Consider the following 21,796-nt stretch of genomic DNA (forward strand, 5'->3'; position numbering starts at 1 on the left):
TTTACATTTGAAGATCACTTGTACATTTATCAGCATATGAAATCATTTCTGATTTACTCTTTTTCCTGGTTTATAGACTGTACAATCTGTCAAACAGTTAGCCAGAATCTATTTTTTGGTGTGTTCTTTTTATGTTTGTTTTGATCAGAACAATCGTTACTATTCAAATGGTCATTCTTACTAATGATTACATAAAGGTCAGTCATAGCCGCGTTGAAATGCAAACTTTGCCAAGATATCATGGTCACTGGTCATGTTCAGCTGGTGGTCACTCATGACAGAGTGTTTATGTAATAAAATCAATTGTGGTTGGAAATGACAGGTGGTTGCTCATAGCAGAGGTCATGCATAACAGGTTTTACTGTATGTATACCTGAACTTAATTATAATAACTCCAGAAAGATCTTACTTTTGTATTTGCTGCATGCAGATGGAAAGCTCATAGAACATTTGTCAAAAGCAAGAAAATTCCACAAATTAAAAAATTCCATGAAAACTCCATACAATTGTCATTTGCCATTGCGAATCCATAAACTCTGTAAACAAATTTTCACTCTGCACAAAAATGTGCAAGTGTGGTCACCTTGTTGAGAATCTCATGTCTATGTGAGCTAAAACTTCCATTTACTAAGTAAGTAAATTTGGCCAAATGCTTGAGAATATCATTTCTAGAATTTTACAAAATTTGATAAAAATGAATCTGGCTTAACATTTTTACTGGTAATATCAAAAAGGAATACTCACAAATTATTGAGAGTGGTGAGGCTTGCAAAATCTCCTTCATCAACAAAAGTCATTTGGTTGCCTGACAGAGAAATTGTTACAATAGAAGGTAGACTGGTACTAGTCTTCATTGCTGTTGGCACATATTGGATCCTGTTGTTATCTAGATATCTGTGGAAACAATAAATAACAATTCAAAATTTGGCCAAGGTTGTTTCTGCTTCTATTCCATGTTCACTAAAGCTGAAGGCTTGTCTTTCCTTTTAAAATTAATAAATTTAAAAGAAACCCAGCTAATAACCAGCAATTAATGATACATACATTGAAATTATCATGGCTGCAGTACCTCATGATGAATATTAGTGGCGCATTACTTCAAATAAAGAATACAGATAAAGCACAAACACACATTTTCCAGAATCTGATTAAATTTATATAATTTTCTCTTAACACGCAATTTGTTGAAAATGACAAAGAACATTACAACCCAGCATAAGGAATAATTTGGGTATGGGAAATTCCACCTGAGGGCTAATATTTTTAAGTTTGGGATTAGAGAAAAATAATTATATCAAACAGAAAATATTCCCAACCTAGCAGCCAAAATTTAGGTAAACCCTGTATACCATCCGGACTTCATCTCCGAGATTCAGGGAAGTGGTTTAAATTTTATACTAGTTTGTACATCTAAAAGCATATATACAAATTACATCCTAAATTATTCAGTATCTCTGAAGTAGTGTACAAAAAATTACATACTTAGCATTTTTGTCAAGAGCTAAAATGCATCATTGTTTTTCATTTGATATGAATATTGATGAATTTTGTGTTGTTGCAATCCATGAATTTATTAAGTTGAAATGAAATATGATCCTTCTGTGGAATTTTCAGTTGGAACCCTTCACCAATCCATGAATTTCAGTATCCATGAAAATGTATTTTTAATATAGCCACAAAAATGAATAGCTATGAAAACAAATGAATCCACAAACAAGATGTCATTCACAGTATACATTGGTCCCTCACTACAGTGCTGATCAGGGGATACAAGAAATGTGTGGTGTTAATATATAGGTGAATTTGCATTTACTGGGGTACAGTATATGGAAAGTATGATGCAACCAGTATAATGGGACAGAAGACTATACCTGTGTTATATCAGTGACTGTGTAATAATGAGGTGCTTTATAGTGAGGGATCATAGTAATTAGTACTCGTTATCCAAATTCATCACTACAGTAAACTTCCACTAAGGCATAATCTGACAAAAATGTATTCTTTCTTATCTGTAAACTTGGCAACATTCTCGCCTCCAAAAAGTGTGCAATCATGATCATTGAATGTGCATGTTACATGAATTTTATGAATGATGCTAATATTTCAGTCATAAAAACCTTGGAGTATTCCTAACTTAAATTTTACCCATAAAATAGCAATACAAAAATTATATTTGATTAACAATTTTAAACTTACAGAACTTGTAGTGTTGGGATGCATGCAAAAGCCTCTGGATCAATATTGCTGTCATCAATTGAATTAATTGATAAATATAAGTTTATTATCGATGTAAGGTTGCAATAGTCTGTAGCACGAATATGAGTTATTCTGTTGCTGCTTAAATACCTGCAAAATAAAACATAAAAAATATAACCAAATTATTATATAAATAATGATAGTCTGAAAACAAAAGAAGGATGGCAGTGATAGTTTAGAAGGATGGGACGGTGATCATTGAAAATATTATTATCATAAATGTTGGGACAGTATTGAAAATATTGGGACAGTAATAGATCATATTACTGGGACAGTGTTAGCTCAGAATATTTGCAAGGTGATAGTTCAGAATGTTGAAACAATAATTGTTGAAAATTACTGGACACTCATAACCAAGAATGTTGGTACTCATTAAGTTGAGAATATTAAGACAGTAATAGTTGTACATTTTGGGACAGTCATGATTAAGATTCCTCAGGGACAACAAAAGTTGAGAATGTCTGGATAGGCGAGAATATTGGGACAGTGCCAGTAAAGAATACAGTGGCAATTATTGCTCATTTTGGAGCATTAAAAAGTTCAGGACAGTACAACAGTGATAGCTGACAATGTTGGGACATTGATTATTGAGAATATTGGGACAGTGATTATTGAGAATGTTAGGACATTGATATGCTACAAAGGATAAAGCCCTAACATTAACAGGAGATATAAATCTTTTTTTCCATAATTATCTGACTTATAATAGGCAGATAACAAAACTACCTAACCATGAAGGCAAGGTCATATGAATGAGCAAGTGGTCCCATATTAACAGACTTACACAAAAAACATTACCTGTCAATTGATTTATTAGTTAAAAAGTTCTACAATATTAACCAAACTGCCAAAATATAAAGGAGAAACGATTTGAAGGTGAGAGTCATTTTATATTAACTTTCAGCCAGTAGACTCACACAAAAAGTATAAGATGCCAATTGATTACCACATCTTAATTATTCAATTAATTACAAACTTATCAATTAATTACAAACTTAATTAGTGTTCTCCACTGTTACCCACAAATCCTGCAGGATATGGGTATGGTCTATTTTATGTTCAAATTGTGGATACAGCCTAATTTCATCAGTTAACTCCAAATAACTTTAATGTATTTAGCAGAAAGAAAGGGTGATAGAAGGCTTGAAAAAAAAAGAGTTGTGACTTTGACCTTGAAGATAGGACCTCTAATTGGGTATGTGACACCTTCTTAATCAAATGTCTGTACAAAATCTTTAAAGTGCTTGTCATGGCATGAGTTAAGCCATCAGTGTGTTCCTGTGGCACTTTCAGGTAAGCAAATGTTTACACATCTGGGTTCTTCAGTCTAATATGAATGGTTGTGAAACTAAATTTTATTGGTACATTAGGCCCTGGAACAAGCATTCTGTCACAGTTTTACTATGCATTTAGCAAAGAAGTTTTACAAATGCTGGTTAAAACACATGCTACCTGGAAAACTCAACATAGCTCCCAACAATCATCATCAGATGATTAATTTGGCAAATACTGGTTAAATATAGTGATGATGACAAAAATGTTTAAAGTTTTTTTTTATTAAACTGTTTAGAACCAGAAAATGATGTTGCATATTCCTCCAATGTACATGCAAGCTGTAAAAAGACAGCATGCTGGTCAACCCCATATTCAGTGTTATTTTTAAAGTTTAATGTAGAAACTGAAGAATACCAAGCCTAAAGACCAACTAATACTCTGACGAGGACTTCTTGCATATGAACACCAATCAAATGAATCATTATGCAGATCAGAAATTAAATGTATCAGACATGATTGACAACAGCTGTAAGACAAAATAGAAGCCTGTTACACCTGATGAAATTGAAACTGTGCATAGGTTTGGCAGCTCAATATGTGACATTAAAACATTAAACTTCAGCATAATGAAAAACCTATGAATTGGGACATATTTCCTAATATTTTAAGAAAGTAACACTTAAATAGGTAATGAACTTGACTGGTGACTGAGCAAACTTGCAAACAGACATGAGATGACAGACACATACTAGAGTAAATAAGAAAAACTGCAAACTTTTGTTAACATTTATTGCAGATTTTAGGTAAACTTACCCATGTCATTCCTGGACTGGATGTTTATTACCTGTTACCTATCTATATCTGTAATTAGCACAACTTGGATATCAAGCTGTATGATACAGCCACGTATATGATTAAACCACAAAAGAATACAGTATTTTTTACATATTTGAAATTTTTCATTAAAAAAGAAACAAAATTACTTATGAAATGCAAAAGTAATTTGTAATTTTACCTGTAGTTTCAGCTGCATGTGTAAATATGATAAAGTTACATATGTGACTTGAAGATTATAATAAGTTTCAAACTTCATCAAACAATTGGTTCATACAGAGTTTTGACATCAATTATGTACAGTAACTATAATATAAACAATTTAAAAGTGCAGAGTGCAATTTTCATTTATTTTCTAAAACAATACAGCACTTAAAGGAATCTTGTATGACAAAAGCTACAGAGTTAAAATTATAGAGCAGAAATAAAAGTGTCAAAGATGGATGGAAATGCAGATAAGCAGATGTCTGGTGTTTTTGTTCAAACAGATGGAAGACAATAAAACTCATCATCAGAGATGTTTTTTATCCAGTAAGAAAATTATAAAAAAAAGCTATCTTATTGATATTTTTCTTTCTTTTATGATATTTTTTTTTGGGCAAAAGAGTGGAAAGGCCATGACAATACCAGCCATACTGCTTGCAATGAATCATCCTTGAGAAAGCCATTCTATTCACCTTTATTTTACAAAGAGTCATTGTGCTAACATGACAACAGTAATTCTGTAGTATATCATATATTTATCTACCACAAATTTGTATGTTTAACCAATCAAATCATACATTACATTTGATGTTTAACCCATCAAGTCATACATTACATTTGATGTTTAACCAATCAAGTCATACATTAAATTTGATGTTTAACCAGTCAAGTCATACATTACATCTGATGTTTAACCAGTCAAGTCATACATTACATCTGATGTTTAACCCATCAAGTCATACATTACATCTGATGTTTAACCAATCAAATCATACATTACATTTGATGTTTAACCCATCAAGTCATACATTACATTTGATGTTTAACCAATCAAGTCATACATTACATTTGATGTTTAACCAGTCAAGTCATACATTACATCTGATGTTTAACCAGTCAAGTCATACATTACATTTGCTGTTTAACCAGTCAAGTCATACATTACATTCATTATGTGTACGAACTATATCATGAATAACTAGTATTTACTGAAAGTCATTAAAGTGTAATTCGCCAATTACTTACATGGTCTGCAGAGCGGGATAGGTTGAAAAAGGAGTGAAGGTGGACTTCTTCCTCTCATAGATGGATCTCTGACTTACACGAAAAGCTTCTTCTCCATATTCCACAACATCTGAGACCCAATTATTATCTGTATATCTGAAATCAGATGAATAAAATGTACAGTTGTAATAATACAACTGATGTGCCACCATATGCTGTTTCTTTGGCCTTTAGGAAGATATCAGAAAAATAAGAGTCCTTCTATGTGGTTGCTACAGAAACCACACCATTACTGCAGAGCCACAATTAACACAGTTTTGATAATGCATATTTTAAGAAACATTCCTACCAAATTTGATCAGAACTGGTTTAGCCATTCTAGAAAAGAAGTTGAAAATAGTTTTTCCACTAGATTTTAAGGAAGCCTTATCACTGCAAGAGGAGGCCTAGGAAATTATTGTTATAACATATATCCTAACAAACATCATTTATGAAAATTAGCTCAGCCAATATAAATAAGTCAAAAATAGGTGTTCCAACTGGTTGCTATGGAAGTCACACTGTTGCTAGGTGAGCCATTCCAGATAAAATTTGACAAATCATCTCATAAAAAAACACATTTGCAACAAGTTTGATAAAAATAGGCTGAACCATTCTGGACTGCCAACTTCACCCCAAAATTTCCATATTGCTTCCTATGGAAGCCAGTCATCATCAGGAGTAGAGTATATCATTCCAATGAACATACCTATGAAGCTGAATTGAAATGGCCCAGTGATCTTGAGAAGTTGAAAATAGCAATGTCATGACAAATAACTGGTGGTGTATAATGGATGCAGGATCAAACAATACGTTCACTTAGCCTAATGACCAAGTCAACCAACTAAAAATGTATACCATTCATGCTGTGTATGGTATTTGTCTCTCTAGGTAAGGTATATTGTTAACAAAAATGTACATGTAACAATATTTACTTCATAAATGTCATAGCCATTACAATATTCATTAAAAAATTGGGTTCACTAATCTATTTCAGTGGAGGGACAGGCTGTCATGCCCTTTTTCTGGGTCAAGATATGCCAGGCACTAGTTATTTTATTTTTATTCAACTTTTGTAATTGTCCCAAGCACCATGATACATGTATGTATATTTTCAATCTCTGATGCACCCTTGCTTGAGAGATATACACAGTCCTTTCGTCATAAAGTGCTGGTGAGTCACAATCATCTGGTTGTATAATAAAAAGTACCCTGCAGAGATTTGGGCAATTTTATTTTTGTTACTTATTTTATAAATAAAACCATGTCACAAACTTAAACAACCCTTTTACACACCAATAAATAAAAGGGGTTTGACTGGATAAACACTTTTCTAAGCCAATATGCATGTTTCTGCTGTACAATAATTTTCCTGTCAAGAGAAGAAATTTTGAAGTAAATAAAATTCTTTGAGAATACCCACCTAATAATAATAATAATATCAGGAACTTGGCCATGATCATACAAACCCTGACCCCTCCCCCCAAGCTTGTGTTTGGTAACATAAAGTGTTAACAATTAGGTGGGAATTAAATGAGGGATCTCCCAAAGCATTGTGGGATTGATGCTAAATCCCATTTGTACTTCAGTTACTACAGGACCGGATATGCAGTGCCTGTCAGGCTTTGACTGCAGGGAAGGCTTGTAGGTGCCCTTATCATGATTAGGCAAGTATTATCAATGAAATATATTTCACTTCAGAAATTGGTTTATTCTTCAAATAAGTTACCTGAAGTGAAGCAAGTAACATCCTCTTATACCTGAGAAAAGGTATAACCTCCAACCCCCATATGTAAGTAAAGCAGTTTCAAATCTTGTGAGAGATTCCAGATGCAATTTGTGGGGAATCCCCACTGCAAATCCAGCATAAACTGACTGACTGCATCACTGTAAAGCTAGAATGACACAGCCTGTTGTGCTGTGCTATGGGTCTCACCAGTTTGAACTGAGCCCCATGGGATTAAAACTCTGAAAGTCTCGTCTAACCTTCATATCTCGACTTGCATAATGTCCAGTAAGCAAACAGTTATGTTTAAATGCTATACTTGTATCACTTCCCTTAATTATCAATGCATGAGCCCAAGTGTGCAAGAAACCCACCTGGCCCTGAGTTAATTCTTTATAAGCACATATTCTGATTGATATATCCTGAGTTAACACATCATTCTTTTTTCTTCTAAAGGAAGAGATAAATGAAATCTCCCTCTTTTCACTCTTTCAGGTAACATTTCATGATCATGTACACCTGCACAGAAATCATCTCAGTGTGCATCCAAATGTTGTGTCAGTTACACCAACAGTATGACCTTGCAATATCTGTAATGTAAAAATCAAGACTTATTTACAGTAGTACCCAACTAGTTATGATAATGGTGATAATTAAAGTTTTCATGTACTAATGCTGATACTTACATTGTGTTAAGTTTCGGATAGTATCCCTCAGACATGACTTGGTGTGGAAAGGTTCGTAGATTATTGCTGCTCACAAATCTGAAGGAGAAAAATATTCAAAATGAACTAAAAAAACAATGATAATTTCTACATTCTCAACTATCCATTGATTATGACACACAAAGTCAATTATCATATATACTTGATTATAAGTCAAACTGCAAACTGCACAGACCCAAATGTACCATTGAATAATGCACATGCAGATCAGGGTCTTCTTGGGAGTAATCAGTAGAACAACAGTATAGATCCTGTTCCACTGGAGCATTATGCGATGGCAAATGAGGGACTGAGTTGTATCCAGTTGGATTTGACTTAAAGTTAGTATATGCAGTATATATTAACATGAATGGTATAAATATACCTTATCAGTATTCCATCATTTACCACTTTTTGTTTTATCAGTTTTTGAATGCTGTAACTCTTATAAATATAATATTTCTGAATTTTGTTCAAGAGGATTTTAAAATATTTATATTGACTGATCCAGTATAATTATTAAATGGAGTTAAAATGTATAATATTTTCTATTTTGGAAAGAATATTCTCACTTTATGATGAATATAGAAAGAAATAAAACATTGCATTAATATTTGTATCACATGGCTTGTGATGTTCAAACAATTGCTGAAAAAAAAGAAAAGGATTTGAATCATTTCTGCAGTAGCTAAATGTTTACATTCAGGCAGATTATTTTAAGAAATATTTGAATCTCATTATTTATGTATAGATGGTATCTTAAATAATAGAAAAATTAAATATGTCAGGCTTAAGTAAAGAAAAAAATTTTTCTTCAAACAATAAGCAAATTTATCCTCTCGCTGTGATCTCAGTTAAGCACATTACAAACAATCATTTTATCTCTATCTCAGACCATCTAACCACTCCATTCTTTTGCTACACTAATATGTAACAAATCTGATAACAATACTTGTATAGTAACAGAAGATACAGACCCTTTCTGTACAGCTCAAAATTTATCCGATGAAAGCAAATTATAATTCACTCACTGACTTATCTATTTCATCCATCAGCCTCAAGAATGCGCCATATATGCTGGTGAATCTGGTTTACAGTTTAATGATAATCCACACATGGTGCAAGTCTTTGCACAAAAAAATAATTTAGCCAAGCAGTGACCTTGACTTTGGACATGTTGACCTAAATATTAGTTGCAATATGTTATATCCCTTGTCATCTTTAATGTGTCTGCTGACAATTCATACATGGCAACACTAAATAGTACTGCCAGATCAAAAACTTTAACCAATGACAACCCATATACATTGCGAAGAAGACAAAAACTGGCTTCCAGCCAGCACAAGAAATTTTAATACAATGTATTCATTTGTTTTAGGGGTATCAATTTTTGTGGTTTACAAAAAAAATACATTTTTGTTGGCACTTAAAGTCATGGATTGGAGGGAGTGGGCATATTGTTTCCATAGAAAGATCATTATTTGTCAAGTGCTGAAACTAATAATTTACAGCAATTATAAAATCCACAAAATTTGTAATGCAAAATTAGAAATAACAAATTTTACATTATTTGATACTGTCTGATTTCACAAAATTGCACACCTAAACCATTTTAGACTGACAAAGTAACAAAGAACATTCATTTCAAATTCAAATGAAGCAGCAACAACAAAAATTTCTAGAATCTGTATCAGAATCAGGAAAAAAAACAATGGACTGTTATCCAACCTACAGTAAATATAACTCATCCCCAATGTTGGACCATGCATCAAAAGCTATGGAGGTCATGGGAGTTTTCTGACTGTGAAGTCTAAATTCTGTTAGGTTCTGTAAATTCTGGAAGGAATTGCTGGTCAAAATGGCAAGCTTATTGTTGTTCAGATCTCTGAAAAAAATATACAAAGCATAAAAAACTTTTTATTGTAATGAATTGAAAAATAGAAAAAATATATGGCTTCCTCATAAGAAAACCTAGCAGCTAGTTTTCTGCTGTACTCAGGTAAAGGCCTGAACAGCAAAGTTATAATGTCGTCCCTTTGCTGTCCTGGGTTTAATACCCTGTTCTGGAATGGACAGTGCTAAGAAGTCACAAATCAAAATTCTTCTAGGGTTTTTTTTCTGCCTAAAAGTCCACCTGAAAGACATGTATGTGAAGACTGCCTAAGGGGATTTTAAAAGAACAAACTTTAATAAACAGATAATTCCATGATGTATGGCAGGCATAACTGCTTTCAGAAGAAATGGGTGAATAAACACCAGGTTTCAAATATTAGAAGTGTAATCCAGATACAATTTGAAAAAATAGAAATGTGTCTATAAAACAGGGATGCCCTTATGATTATAATGCAACTGAAGGACAAGTTCGAAAACCAAACTGGTGCCATAATCCATAAATGTTTGCCAGAAAATATTTTGTACATCTACCTAGATGAGCTTCTTAATTTGAAGCCTCATTCCAAACTTTTTTCAATTCAAGAAGTCCTTCAAGAGTTATTGAGCAGAAATTGAAGGTAATATTCTATGACAAACAGGGGCCACAACTCCATATGTTTACTGGGCATACAATGAAAATCAAACCTGGTTTCAATCCATATAATTCTTCACGTGTTAATGATTGGAAATTGAAGGACAACATTCTACAAAACAGGGGCTATAACTCTAAAATTTTACAAGACAACAATGAAGATCAAAGGTTGTGAATGGAAACTGAAGAAAAAGTTCTAAAACAAACTATTATTCCATAATTGATTGCCAAAAATGGTGAACTTGACAAATATTCTCCTAATTTAAACCTTGTTCCAAATCTGGTTTTAGTCCATAAAAGTCTTAAAAAGTTATCAAACTGAACATCTATTTACCTTTCAAACAGGTGTCATATCTTCATGACATTTTGCCTGGAAATGGTGAAAAATGAACTTGCCCAAGGTTTTCTTAATTTTATGCCACATTTCAGATTTGGTTTAAGTCCATGAAATCCTTCAAAAGTTATTGTGCCATACTAAAAGGCTAGATTAGGTCAAACAGGTAACATATCTTCATAAACATTTTCTGTAAAACAACAAAAATCAAACTTGACCGAGATTGTTTTTGATGTTAAGTCTTATAACAAATTTTGTTTTAATCAATCCATGAAGTCCTTTAAAAGTTACTGAGTGAGAATGAAATTTATTATGGATGTGAAGTGATGAGACAGCATGCAACAGAATGGATGGAAATGGGTAACACAATATGCTGCTTCCAAAGATCTAAATAATCTAAGATTAAGATATTAAATATCATCTTTTTGACCTTTCTGCCATTTGAGATACATAACTGATACTTACAGATGAAGCAGACTTGGAATGTTGGAAAATGTGTTGACAGGAATTGCTGACATGGAGTTCTGATGAACTTCCCTACAAAAGAATATAAAACTTCATAAAACAGTTATAGCTATACCATATAAAAATTCAAATAGCCATACCTTGAAATTTCTCAGCCAATTTTCACAAAATGTTGCTGTAAATGTTCAGAATTCAATCAAATTGAATTCACAATGCAGGAATCAGCATAATGAACTCCCTTGCTTTTATATACATCCTATGCTATTGTGTAATTCAAGCTATCTCTGCTCTTTGATTGATCAGTTACATACCTGCCATAACACAACATACACAAAACACATTTTACTCCCTCCTCCCATGGTTGTATTTCAAAAATCATGGTTTTCAGTTATCTTCAAGAAATAAAAACAGAGTGAGAGAAAGCTAATTAAGCTTTTGACCACCATTATATACGTCCTACTGACAGCCCATGTAAAACTATCATGAGGCAGTTTATACAATGGGTCATCACAGAGGCAATTGAAATATAAGGTGCTCATGCATAAGCAGCCACCATTTCACAAATTATTTATTGGCTGAGAATCCTTTGAAGACTGCTGTGGGAGAGCCCATTAGGCCAATTTACATAGCTAAAGTGGAATAACCCAATTCATCTGAAGATATGTAAATCAATGAGATACATGTTGAAAAACAAAAGTTTAACATATCATTACCTTGGATGAGCATCTTTATTGATAATTATTGGAAAGTTCATGATAAGCAGCAATGTTTTCTTTTTTTTAAACTAAGATTTCACTAAACTTATAAAACAAAATAAGATCCTTTTGGTAGTCAGAATAGTATACAAATGTGATTCATTTCTGAAGGCAAAATGTAAAAATGTGATTCTGGAAAGAATGAGTCATCTGCAAAGTGAGCAAAGCCCAGTAAAACTAAATTTGAGAACTCCTGCATTGAATTTGACTTTGTAAAACACAGAAACAAGAGGAAGCATTTTATTATCATACACTGCAAGCACCATATCAACAATTCAGTCATTCTGGATAACATCCATTAACATTGTAATGCTATTCAGCAATGTCTGACACTCCCTCACGGCAATGCAGATATGGAAAGATAATTTTCTGTATGGCAACAAGCTCTTTGGGGACGTTTAAACAACCAAATACATAAAGAGTACAAATTAGATGAATGTATGATTGGAAATTGCATTCAACCTCAGCTACTGAACAACTGAGAGCAGCAAGACTGTATCTAATTAAGAAAACATTTGTCTGTCCAATGGATTTTAAAGACAGAAATTTTGTATATTCATTTTTATTTTATCTAACCTCTGTTTGTGATTATATGTAAGTGTTGGCATGTGTGTGTATGTAAGTGTTGGCATGTGTGTGTAAGTGTTAGCATGTGTGTGTATGTAAGTGTTGGTATGTGTGTGTATGTAGGTGTTCGCATGTGTGTGTATGTAAGTGTTGGCAGGTGTGTGTATGTAAGTGTTGGCAGGTGTGTATATGTAAGTGTTGGAATGTGTGTTTATGTAAGTGTTGGCATGTGTGTCTGTATGTGTTAGCATGTGTGTGTATGTAAGTGTTGGCATGTGTGTGTATGTAAGTGTTAGCATGTGTGTGTATGTAAGTGTTGGCATGTGTGTGTATGTAAGTGTTGGCAGGTGTGTTTATGTGGTAAATGTACTGGGCAATGCTAAATCCAACTATTTATTAAATGATTCAAAGAAAACAGATATGATATTTCCTTTTCTGAAATTAATTTTCAATTTCCAGTAATTTTGAATAAGCTAATATGAAACCAAAAAAATTATTCTGAATTGGACACTGTTGCTTTTTGGAGTCATGCACACAGCCCTCCTCCCCTTTGTGCCACCTTGGGACCTCAAAACACTCTTTGAGTCCGTATACATCCACATCTTTAGATAGGCAATATCACACATTCCTGGAAACAGCAAAGAAAACTTACAAGATCTTCAGTCCTGGTAACTGTGAAAATGTTCCTGGTTCTATGAATGTCAGAAGATTGTTGCTAATGTTCCTGAAAAGTATTTAATTGAACTCTATATTAAGTTTACAAAACCATTCACTTCACTGAACACTAGCTGAAAAGCGTGTCTTTTAGTTTCTAATACTATGTTAAAACATTCTCCTATGCCTATGACAGAAGCATGCAAATTGTCTTACAGATATTATATTTTTTTCACAAAAGGATTTACAACTGATAATTGTTGCCATGAAATGCTATCAAAAATTTTGTGACATACCAGCAAACATTTGCTATTATAAAGGTTACAAGAACTTAAGGTTAGATTAACATGGACTTCTATATGTGCATTTTAACATGCAAATTAAGTAAGAATTCTAAAAGGCTTTTTCATACAAGTAAATTTTTTTCATGACTGGACAAACTTTCTCCAATGTATGATCTTATCTCTGTTTCTGAAATGTCAGCAAATTTTCAATGAGAAATAATAATAAACATACAAAAGGAAGTGGGCCCTCACATATGCAAATTATCAGAAGTTTGCCAACTAGAACATTGCTAATTTTGCCACAAAGCTCATGCAAAAGTCTGGTACTGCCAAAATTGACTGGTACAGTTGTGAATAATATGGCATGGTTAGTCTATATGGACTGGTAGAATTCTATATAATCTGGCAGGGTTAGTCTAAAATTACTGGAAGGGTTAGTTTAAACTAAATCTAGGGAATATTAGTACATGTAAAAGAAAAATAATGTATACAACCTTGATCATTCACATAAAAAATACGATTGATCCTAAATATATAAACTAATTCTGCAATCCAAGCAAAACAATCACCATGCAGTGAAACTTATAAAAACCAGATTATGTCCAATACTGAATTCTCTATAAACTTACCATTTTGGTTTGGAACAGATTTTATGATGTACCGGTAAATTCTTTGTTTAAAAAACCTCTACATATGGGAACCTATGAATTCCAGATACCAGAGACATTTTCTGAACCATTCTAGGAAATTTAATATAAAAGTACCTTAGAAGAGGATGTGTTAGTATGTTGCCACCTATAAAATCACATGCCATGAGTTTAAGTGTCAACCTGTTCATTTAATAATTCACAAGTGATGAACAATGTTTCATGTTAATTTGGATGTAACAGTTACATATTTGTACATGAGTGATGAACAATGTGTGTTAATTTGTATGTAACAGTTACATAATTGTACATGAGTGATGAACAATGTATCATGTTAATTTGGATGTAACAGTTACATATTTGTACTTTAGTGATAGTGTCTTAAATACAAAGTTACTGAAATCGATTGAAAGCAGATACAAAGCCTAGCCAAAATCAACTCAGGATTGTGTTCAGTGTCATAAAATCTGCTGTATCTAATATTCTCAAATGAAAATCTTAATATATCACAAAATATTAGAATAATGGATGTAGTACCAAATTCAGGATTACCACATGGTGGAAATGTTTAAACTAAATGAACCTGTCAATGATTGATTTCAGCAGCATGATCCAAGGCAATTCTGGTTCCAATCATACATGAGAAGGTACCTGAGTTTGCATCCATTTTGGCCATTTCGGACATCAAGGAGCTAACTGGATGGGTGGATAAATCCAGACCTTGTTATTCCATAAAATACATATCATTGTGTGGGGAAAAGTACTAGCACAGACACAAGGATAGTTTAAAGGATTAACATGATCATAATATCAGTATATTAAGTACTGGATTATCCTCTGGAAATTTTTTTCAACTGCAATGACACTGATCTATTAATCTTTAATTGAAAAGGGAAAATCTGCAAATGACATGAAAAGTGCAAAGGGAAGACATATTGTCATATCAAAGACATATTGTCATATCAAAGACATATTGTCATATCAAAGACATATTGTCATAGCAAAGACTTATCATCATAATAACATGCAGTGCTACTGGAGAGAAATGAAAATATTACTTATGGTAAATGTTGCTGTGGCACTTTACAAATGTAAAGCAAACCATCTTCCTGTCTGTAACCTCTGATTATAACATAAAAGTTGGGACAGATTTTAAAATATTCAGTGACTAGAATTTAAGTGTAGTTTGCAAGTTGAAATGCAAAAATTGCAAAATCGTTATCTCAAGGGACAAAAATGTCATTACATTCCAATAAAATTCTTCTGGTAATATTAGATTGTTTCCTTCACACATGACATTGCACCTGCATCTGCTGGATTAAGAAGTGATCCATGCTTTCAAAGCTTCTACAGGAGTGTGTGTGTGTGTGATTTGGATTTTTAATGTAGCTTGAACAATTTTTCAATCATATCGATACAATGTCTGCAATGTGACAGTTCATAGTTAAGTCTAGAATTGGGATATCATGCCACAAACATGTACAGTCAACTCCGCTTATATGCATAGCCTCAAGACCGTACCCAAGCTATGCATATAAACAGAGTATGCATTTAAGCAGAATTCATGTATATTTATAATAAAAAACAGGACCATACTTTCGCTATGCACTAAAGCAATCTATGCAGTTAATCAATATGCATTTAAGTGGAGCTGACTGTACATGATGTCCCACCCAGTCACATTATCCTGACACCAGACCGACCAGTTCTAACACTTACCTCTTAATGCTGAGCGTCTAGTGAGGCAGCTATTAGTACCATTTTTATAAGTCTTTGTTATGACTCAGCCGGGGTTTGAATCCATGACCTCCCACATCTGAGGTAGATGCTCTTACCAGTAGGCCACCAGAGTAGTCCTTGCTAAAGGAAGTTTGTTCACTCCTCATCAAAAGTGATAGTTGTGGAGGTCTATCACAGTGCTGGATGTAGTTCACTGGATTAACCAGTCATGACAGCAATGGACTGATCAGTTGTGGCAGCAAATAAAATCCAAAACACTTCAAAAATGTTTCTGTTTTGGCAGATTTGGTACTGAATGTGATGAGTATGATTATGTACCACATCAAATTTTTATATCAAGACAACTGGATGTTGCATATGATGCATAATTACATTTTCTATTGTTTATTGTTAATTGTTTGGGATCTCACTTAGGAAAGTCAGCCAAAAGAAGATATTTCAAATGAATGGAAAGAATCTTATCGAAGTGTTAATGTTGGAGTGCAAGTTTTGAAAATCCCAGGAGTTCTTTTGGGCAATTTTAAGGCACATCAACACAAGTAGGTTATTTCATACCGTGGCAATTGGAGTAAAGTACCCTCCCCAAAGATAAATCCTGACAGTGAGAATAATGAAAATGTACTTGAAAATCTTACAGGAAATCTTTATATTTTTATCTCAGTAATAAGGGTTGTGTCTCCTACACCAACTAAAGGACTTCAAGTCACAAATATGATTATCTCAAGAGTATACAGAAGTTAGAAACAACAATTACAGAGTACCAATTTCAATAATTAGAATACCATAGTTCAATAATTACAGAGTACCATAGTTCAGCAGCATGGCTAGTAAAACAGATAAACAATACCAGTGACTGCAGATGATGTCATTTAATAATAATAATAATAATAATAATAATAATATATGCTCTGGAATCTGTGAATGTTACTCGACACAATTTTGGATAACACAACTGCAAATGTATTTCTTAAATAAGATATACATATAATACTAATCAATGTGTACCTCCATTAATTAATGTTGTTTGTGTTGTTATATTTATTGTACAATATGGATATTATACTTTCTGAATATGTCATAATACTGATGGACATGTCCTATTTGCTTTACTTCTATGCATCTTGTGACCTTTTTTAATCTTATGATGTACTGACTTTGTAATAATAAATATATAATCTCACAATAATACTAACTCCTTCTAATCTGACTTATTGATAACATGCACTCTCCTCCTTCCGTGCTTCTGAAAACCAAACCCTCTGAAAACCAAACCCTCTGAAAACAAACCCTCTGAAAACCAAACCCTCTGAAAAGCATAACTTATGCTGGTCCCATGAGTGTCCACTTCTTCTGATGTCTCACTGTATATATTATGTATGAACAGTACACTTCTTTCAAAATCCAGTGATATATATATATATATATATATATATATATATATATATATATATAATTCTGATAAGATCTATGTAATGTAACTAAAAATCATTCACCATGTACATCAATTTGTAGAGGATAATTTGTTCCTGAGAATTACTACATATTTTCAAAGACAAAAAGCCCACCAATTTCAAATTTCTGCCAAAACTAAATACAACAGCAGATCAGGGTCTACATTGTTTGTTGTACAGATTTTTTCTAAAACCTGCATGGACCCAGATCTGCCAGTGCATTATGCAATGGCAGAGCTGGGTCTGTGCAGTTTTCAGTTGGACTCAGCTTAAAAATAAGTATATACAGTATATAGGTTTCTAATATTTGTTGGGGTTTTTTTTGTTAATCTCAAGGCATGAGAATACAAACATTAATTCTCACCATAAAAGTTTTAAGGAATAATTTAGGACTCAAATTAAATAGGGTTTAAGGAAGCTTTATATGTAATTGTTATTTTTTCTTTAAAGGTAATATTTTTCTTTTTTCTGGAATAATTTCATAATTTTAACTGATTATTGTCCTCTCTTTTTTAAAATCCTGTTTATTTTCTTGTTTCATAAACTCATTATTTTTATGAATAAATAATAAATTAGTGCATTTTCCAAGAGAAATAATTTTAATTCACTAGTGTGAAACATTCATTTTATTTACCACTCAAGAACTTTTCTTCCTGAAAGACAACAATAAGATTATGATCACTGAATCCACTATTATGTGGATGACTTGATGCATGAGCTGCATGTTGAATTCTCAAGCAAGACAACCATGTCTGAATTTCACTCTGAACTATTCTTTTTTAATTTTCTTTACAAGTATGTGCTTTTCTACCTTGAGTTCAGAAACTATTACATCACTCCTCTAGACAGCTGTGTGAATGAACACACAACTTACCAAAACATAAATGATAGACAGCTGTGTGAATGAACACACAAGTTACCAAAACATAAATGATAGACAGCTGTGTGAATGAAAACACAACCTATCAGAACATAAACAATAGACAACTGTGCGAATGAACACACAACTTACCAAAACATACATGATAGACTGTTGGCATTATCATAACAAATCAGTTACTTCAGTTTGTTATACACTTTAGCAAGCCAACATGTCAGAACATAAAATAAAATTAAAATTTGCTCCTTGAATAACTGATATATTTAATCTTGTGGTCGAAAAACTCAATTATTTTCACCCACTGAATGAAATATATCTGTTATTCACTTGAAGCAAGCAAATATTGTCCATTTGAGAAAGTGTTTTTCTTGTTATGTACTGATGGTTGTAAAATAAATAATCTACAACTGCATATTACATTGTAGAAAAGTTGCTTGCTTTGCAATATGAATTCATTTGCCTCAAGTAAACTAAACCAGAGCTATTGGTGATGGATGTCTTGCAGAGTGACCTACTAACTACTAGCTTATCAGAAAGTTGTGCTGAGAAATAAAGTTAGAAGACTGTCCTGTAAGGGGCCATAACTGCTCTGAATGATGATATGGAATATTGAAAATCTGGCTCATCCAAGATCTCATCAAGATAAAGCTGATGGTGCAATGTGGCTGTTATACAGCTATCCATGCTAAAGCAATGCTGCAGAAACCAAGGTCAGGTGGACAGGCAATCTGATTAATGATTAGGAGTCAAAAATGTGGATAATTAACTAATCATGCTAGTTGAACAAAAATAAACAAAACACATGTAAGTAACCCAAAATATTGATGGAAAAAAATTACTGAAATGAAATGTCCAAAAATGTATAGCCCATTTAAACAATTATTTTTTAAACATAATGAATTTGTTCAAACTTGTATGCTGTCCTAAAATATGCACTACACATTTTTTTCTCTTATTCCACTTGTATCATAATTTTATAAAACAATATTCATGCAGGATCCATTAATAGGATATTGAGCCCTAAAGGACAGGCTGAAACATGGAGTAAATTTCATGATAAGAAATGTCCTGATAACCAAGAATAAAGTTTTTCTAAACTATAAAAAAAGCCGGCAGCAGTTCCTGTGAACAAGCACAACCATTACATTAGGTAACATAAGTTTGCATTATTCCACATACAATAACCTTGACCTTTGATATATCAATTATAGACTCATTAGAAAACATTTACAAATAAAAGACACCTTTGAAAGTGATTACAAACAAGTGCAGTAGAATTGAGAAAGGAAATATAAAATAGCAATTTTAGTTCCATTGACCTTGATTTTTTACCTTTGAGCCTCAAAATGGCAATAAGGAGGTGCCTATCCCAAACTGTAGACCAACTGTGATCTTTGATGATAACTGGACCCAGGAAATGTATCAAGCAGAAACAAAACAGCAACTTTGATATTTTACCTGTTTGAGTCAGAATTAATACTGAGCTTCCCTGGCCCAAGTGCATTCTACCAATGAAGATCATCAAAAATTAGGCAATGGAAACTTGACTATTCATGCACAAAAGAAAATCACATTTTCAGCTCCAGTGGCCTTGACCTTGGACTTAGCAGTCCCTGATTTGATAAGCTAATCTGTCTCTACCCATGGGTAAAGCATACATGGGTTAGAAGAAAAAGACCTCAGCAAACCATTGTCACATTGCAGAAACTAATTATGTCATCTGCTGATGGACTGATAATTGGGGACAGCATGATGGACTGATAATTGGGGACAGTGGGATTGACTGATAATTGGGGACAGAGGCATAGACTGATAATTGAAGACAAAGGGATGAACAGACAGACAGATGATTTGACTGATGTTGCTAGCACTATATCCACCTGCACCTTTGGTGAGAGAGGAATACAAATGTGATACTGACAACTACATGAATCTACTTTTTAGGATTGGTCAATTTAAAGACTCAGTTCAAATATGGTGAAAAAACATTTCACTGCGAAAGTGAGACAACATCAATTAGAAAATCTTACAGGTGCACAAATTTTGAGGCAGACACAAGAGGTTCCAAACTATTCATCGAAAGTTTAGTCATCTTATTTCCATCAAGTCCTCTGAAACAGAAAAAATATTTGGTGTACATATTTAAAAATGAACTTAGTCAGCAACATTGATAAGATACTAATGACAATCATGAATAAAACTGATTTCAAATGACAAGCATATTACTGGATTTAATTATATTTTGATTATAAGCGAATAATATTTTAAAAGATGAAAAAAGAGAATTTAATAATTTTTTCTGTAATATAATATTTTAAAAGATGAAAAAATAGAATTTAATAATTTTTTCTGTAATATTATAAGACTTTATACAAAATTTTAATTTACAATGGGGCTTTAGCTCTTTTGGATTTTTAAGGAAATAAACCCCATGTACAAACTGATAAAGACAAGTTCTTTTAAGTATTAAGGTGTGGTCGGGATTTGACTTCTCTGTCTTTATCACATGACATAATGAGGGGAAAAAAACATGCCAAGTAAAGTATGGATTCCAAATCCATGAGATTTTTCTATCTTTCCATAATTGGTAATAATAACAAAAGACTGTCAAAGAGATTTATACTCCACAGGCAAGCAAGAGTTTCTAGGAATGCATGATAATTCCATGTGTTATCCTTTCATTTTCATTGCTCAGTACTGAAACCATCTCTGATATCATTCTTGTAAAACACCAACACACCAAATCTGGTAACAAAAACATTGGCTTTTACAATCCAGTCAACATATGAACATATGCACAAGATACATGCAAGTGTTGTACAAAATTATATGTCATGACCTTTGACCTTGAACTTGATATAATTGATAGAGGATCAAATATTTTAATTATTTCAGACAAGGTCAAGATACTATGCTGACATACATACATACTATGCTTAATAATATTTATATTTATTAATTATGCAAGTAAAAACAAGTTACTGAACAGGCATCATTTAGGGTATTCTTCTAATATAGCTGTATATTGTGCCAAGTTGATAAAAATCCATTGATACTTGTTTGTGTTATCTTGCTCACAAGCCAGTATTGATAGAAAACTGAGTCAAAACCCTTTGGCTTTAATAGCAATGTCAGATTGCTGTCTATCAAAAGATTATTGGAATGCAACAAGTCTGGTAAAAATTAATTTTTAAATGTAAAAGTCACTGTCTTCATTATCACTGAAGTATACAAAAATGCAAGCAATGACCTTAAACTTCATCCTGAGGTCAGTAGGGTTTGGTTTTTAAACTCCTTCATAAAAGTAGAGATAAAGGATATTTTAGTGGTCAAATCTGCACCATTTTCATTCAGAACCAAATGACAGTGTTTCATTCATGCCGGACTAATGACAAATGATTTTCAAAAATGGCCACTATTGTGCCATGCTACAGGTAAGATGAAGACCATTT

At 32.8% G+C, this 21,796-nt stretch overlaps 1 protein-coding gene across 2 annotated transcripts in view; it reads right to left on the reverse strand.

Annotated features, from left to right (window-relative positions):
* The window catches only part of LOC149785120 (uncharacterized), a 279,057-nt gene that overhangs the window by 186,575 nt on the left and 70,686 nt on the right, over nt 1–21,796 (reverse strand). For both annotated transcript variants that reach the window (XM_089978887.1, XM_089978886.1), the window contains exons 10-17: nt 20,375–20,455; nt 13,341–13,412; nt 11,367–11,438; nt 9,776–9,928; nt 8,026–8,103; nt 5,596–5,730; nt 2,197–2,346; nt 745–894 (exon numbers count right to left, since the gene is read on the reverse strand). In XM_089978887.1, coding sequence (XP_089835013.1) covers nt 745–894; nt 2,197–2,346; nt 5,596–5,730; nt 8,026–8,103; nt 9,776–9,928; nt 11,367–11,438; nt 13,341–13,412; nt 20,375–20,455 — 891 coding nt within the window. The remainder of the gene's footprint in view (nt 1–744; nt 895–2,196; nt 2,347–5,595; nt 5,731–8,025; nt 8,104–9,775; nt 9,929–11,366; nt 11,439–13,340; nt 13,413–20,374; nt 20,456–21,796) is intronic.

Source organism: Sinohyriopsis cumingii, chromosome 13 (assembly GCF_028554795.1).
Source record: "Sinohyriopsis cumingii isolate HCF-2022 chromosome 13, ASM2855479v2, whole genome shotgun sequence".
NCBI classification, from domain to species: domain Eukaryota; kingdom Metazoa; phylum Mollusca; class Bivalvia; order Unionida; family Unionidae; genus Sinohyriopsis; species Sinohyriopsis cumingii.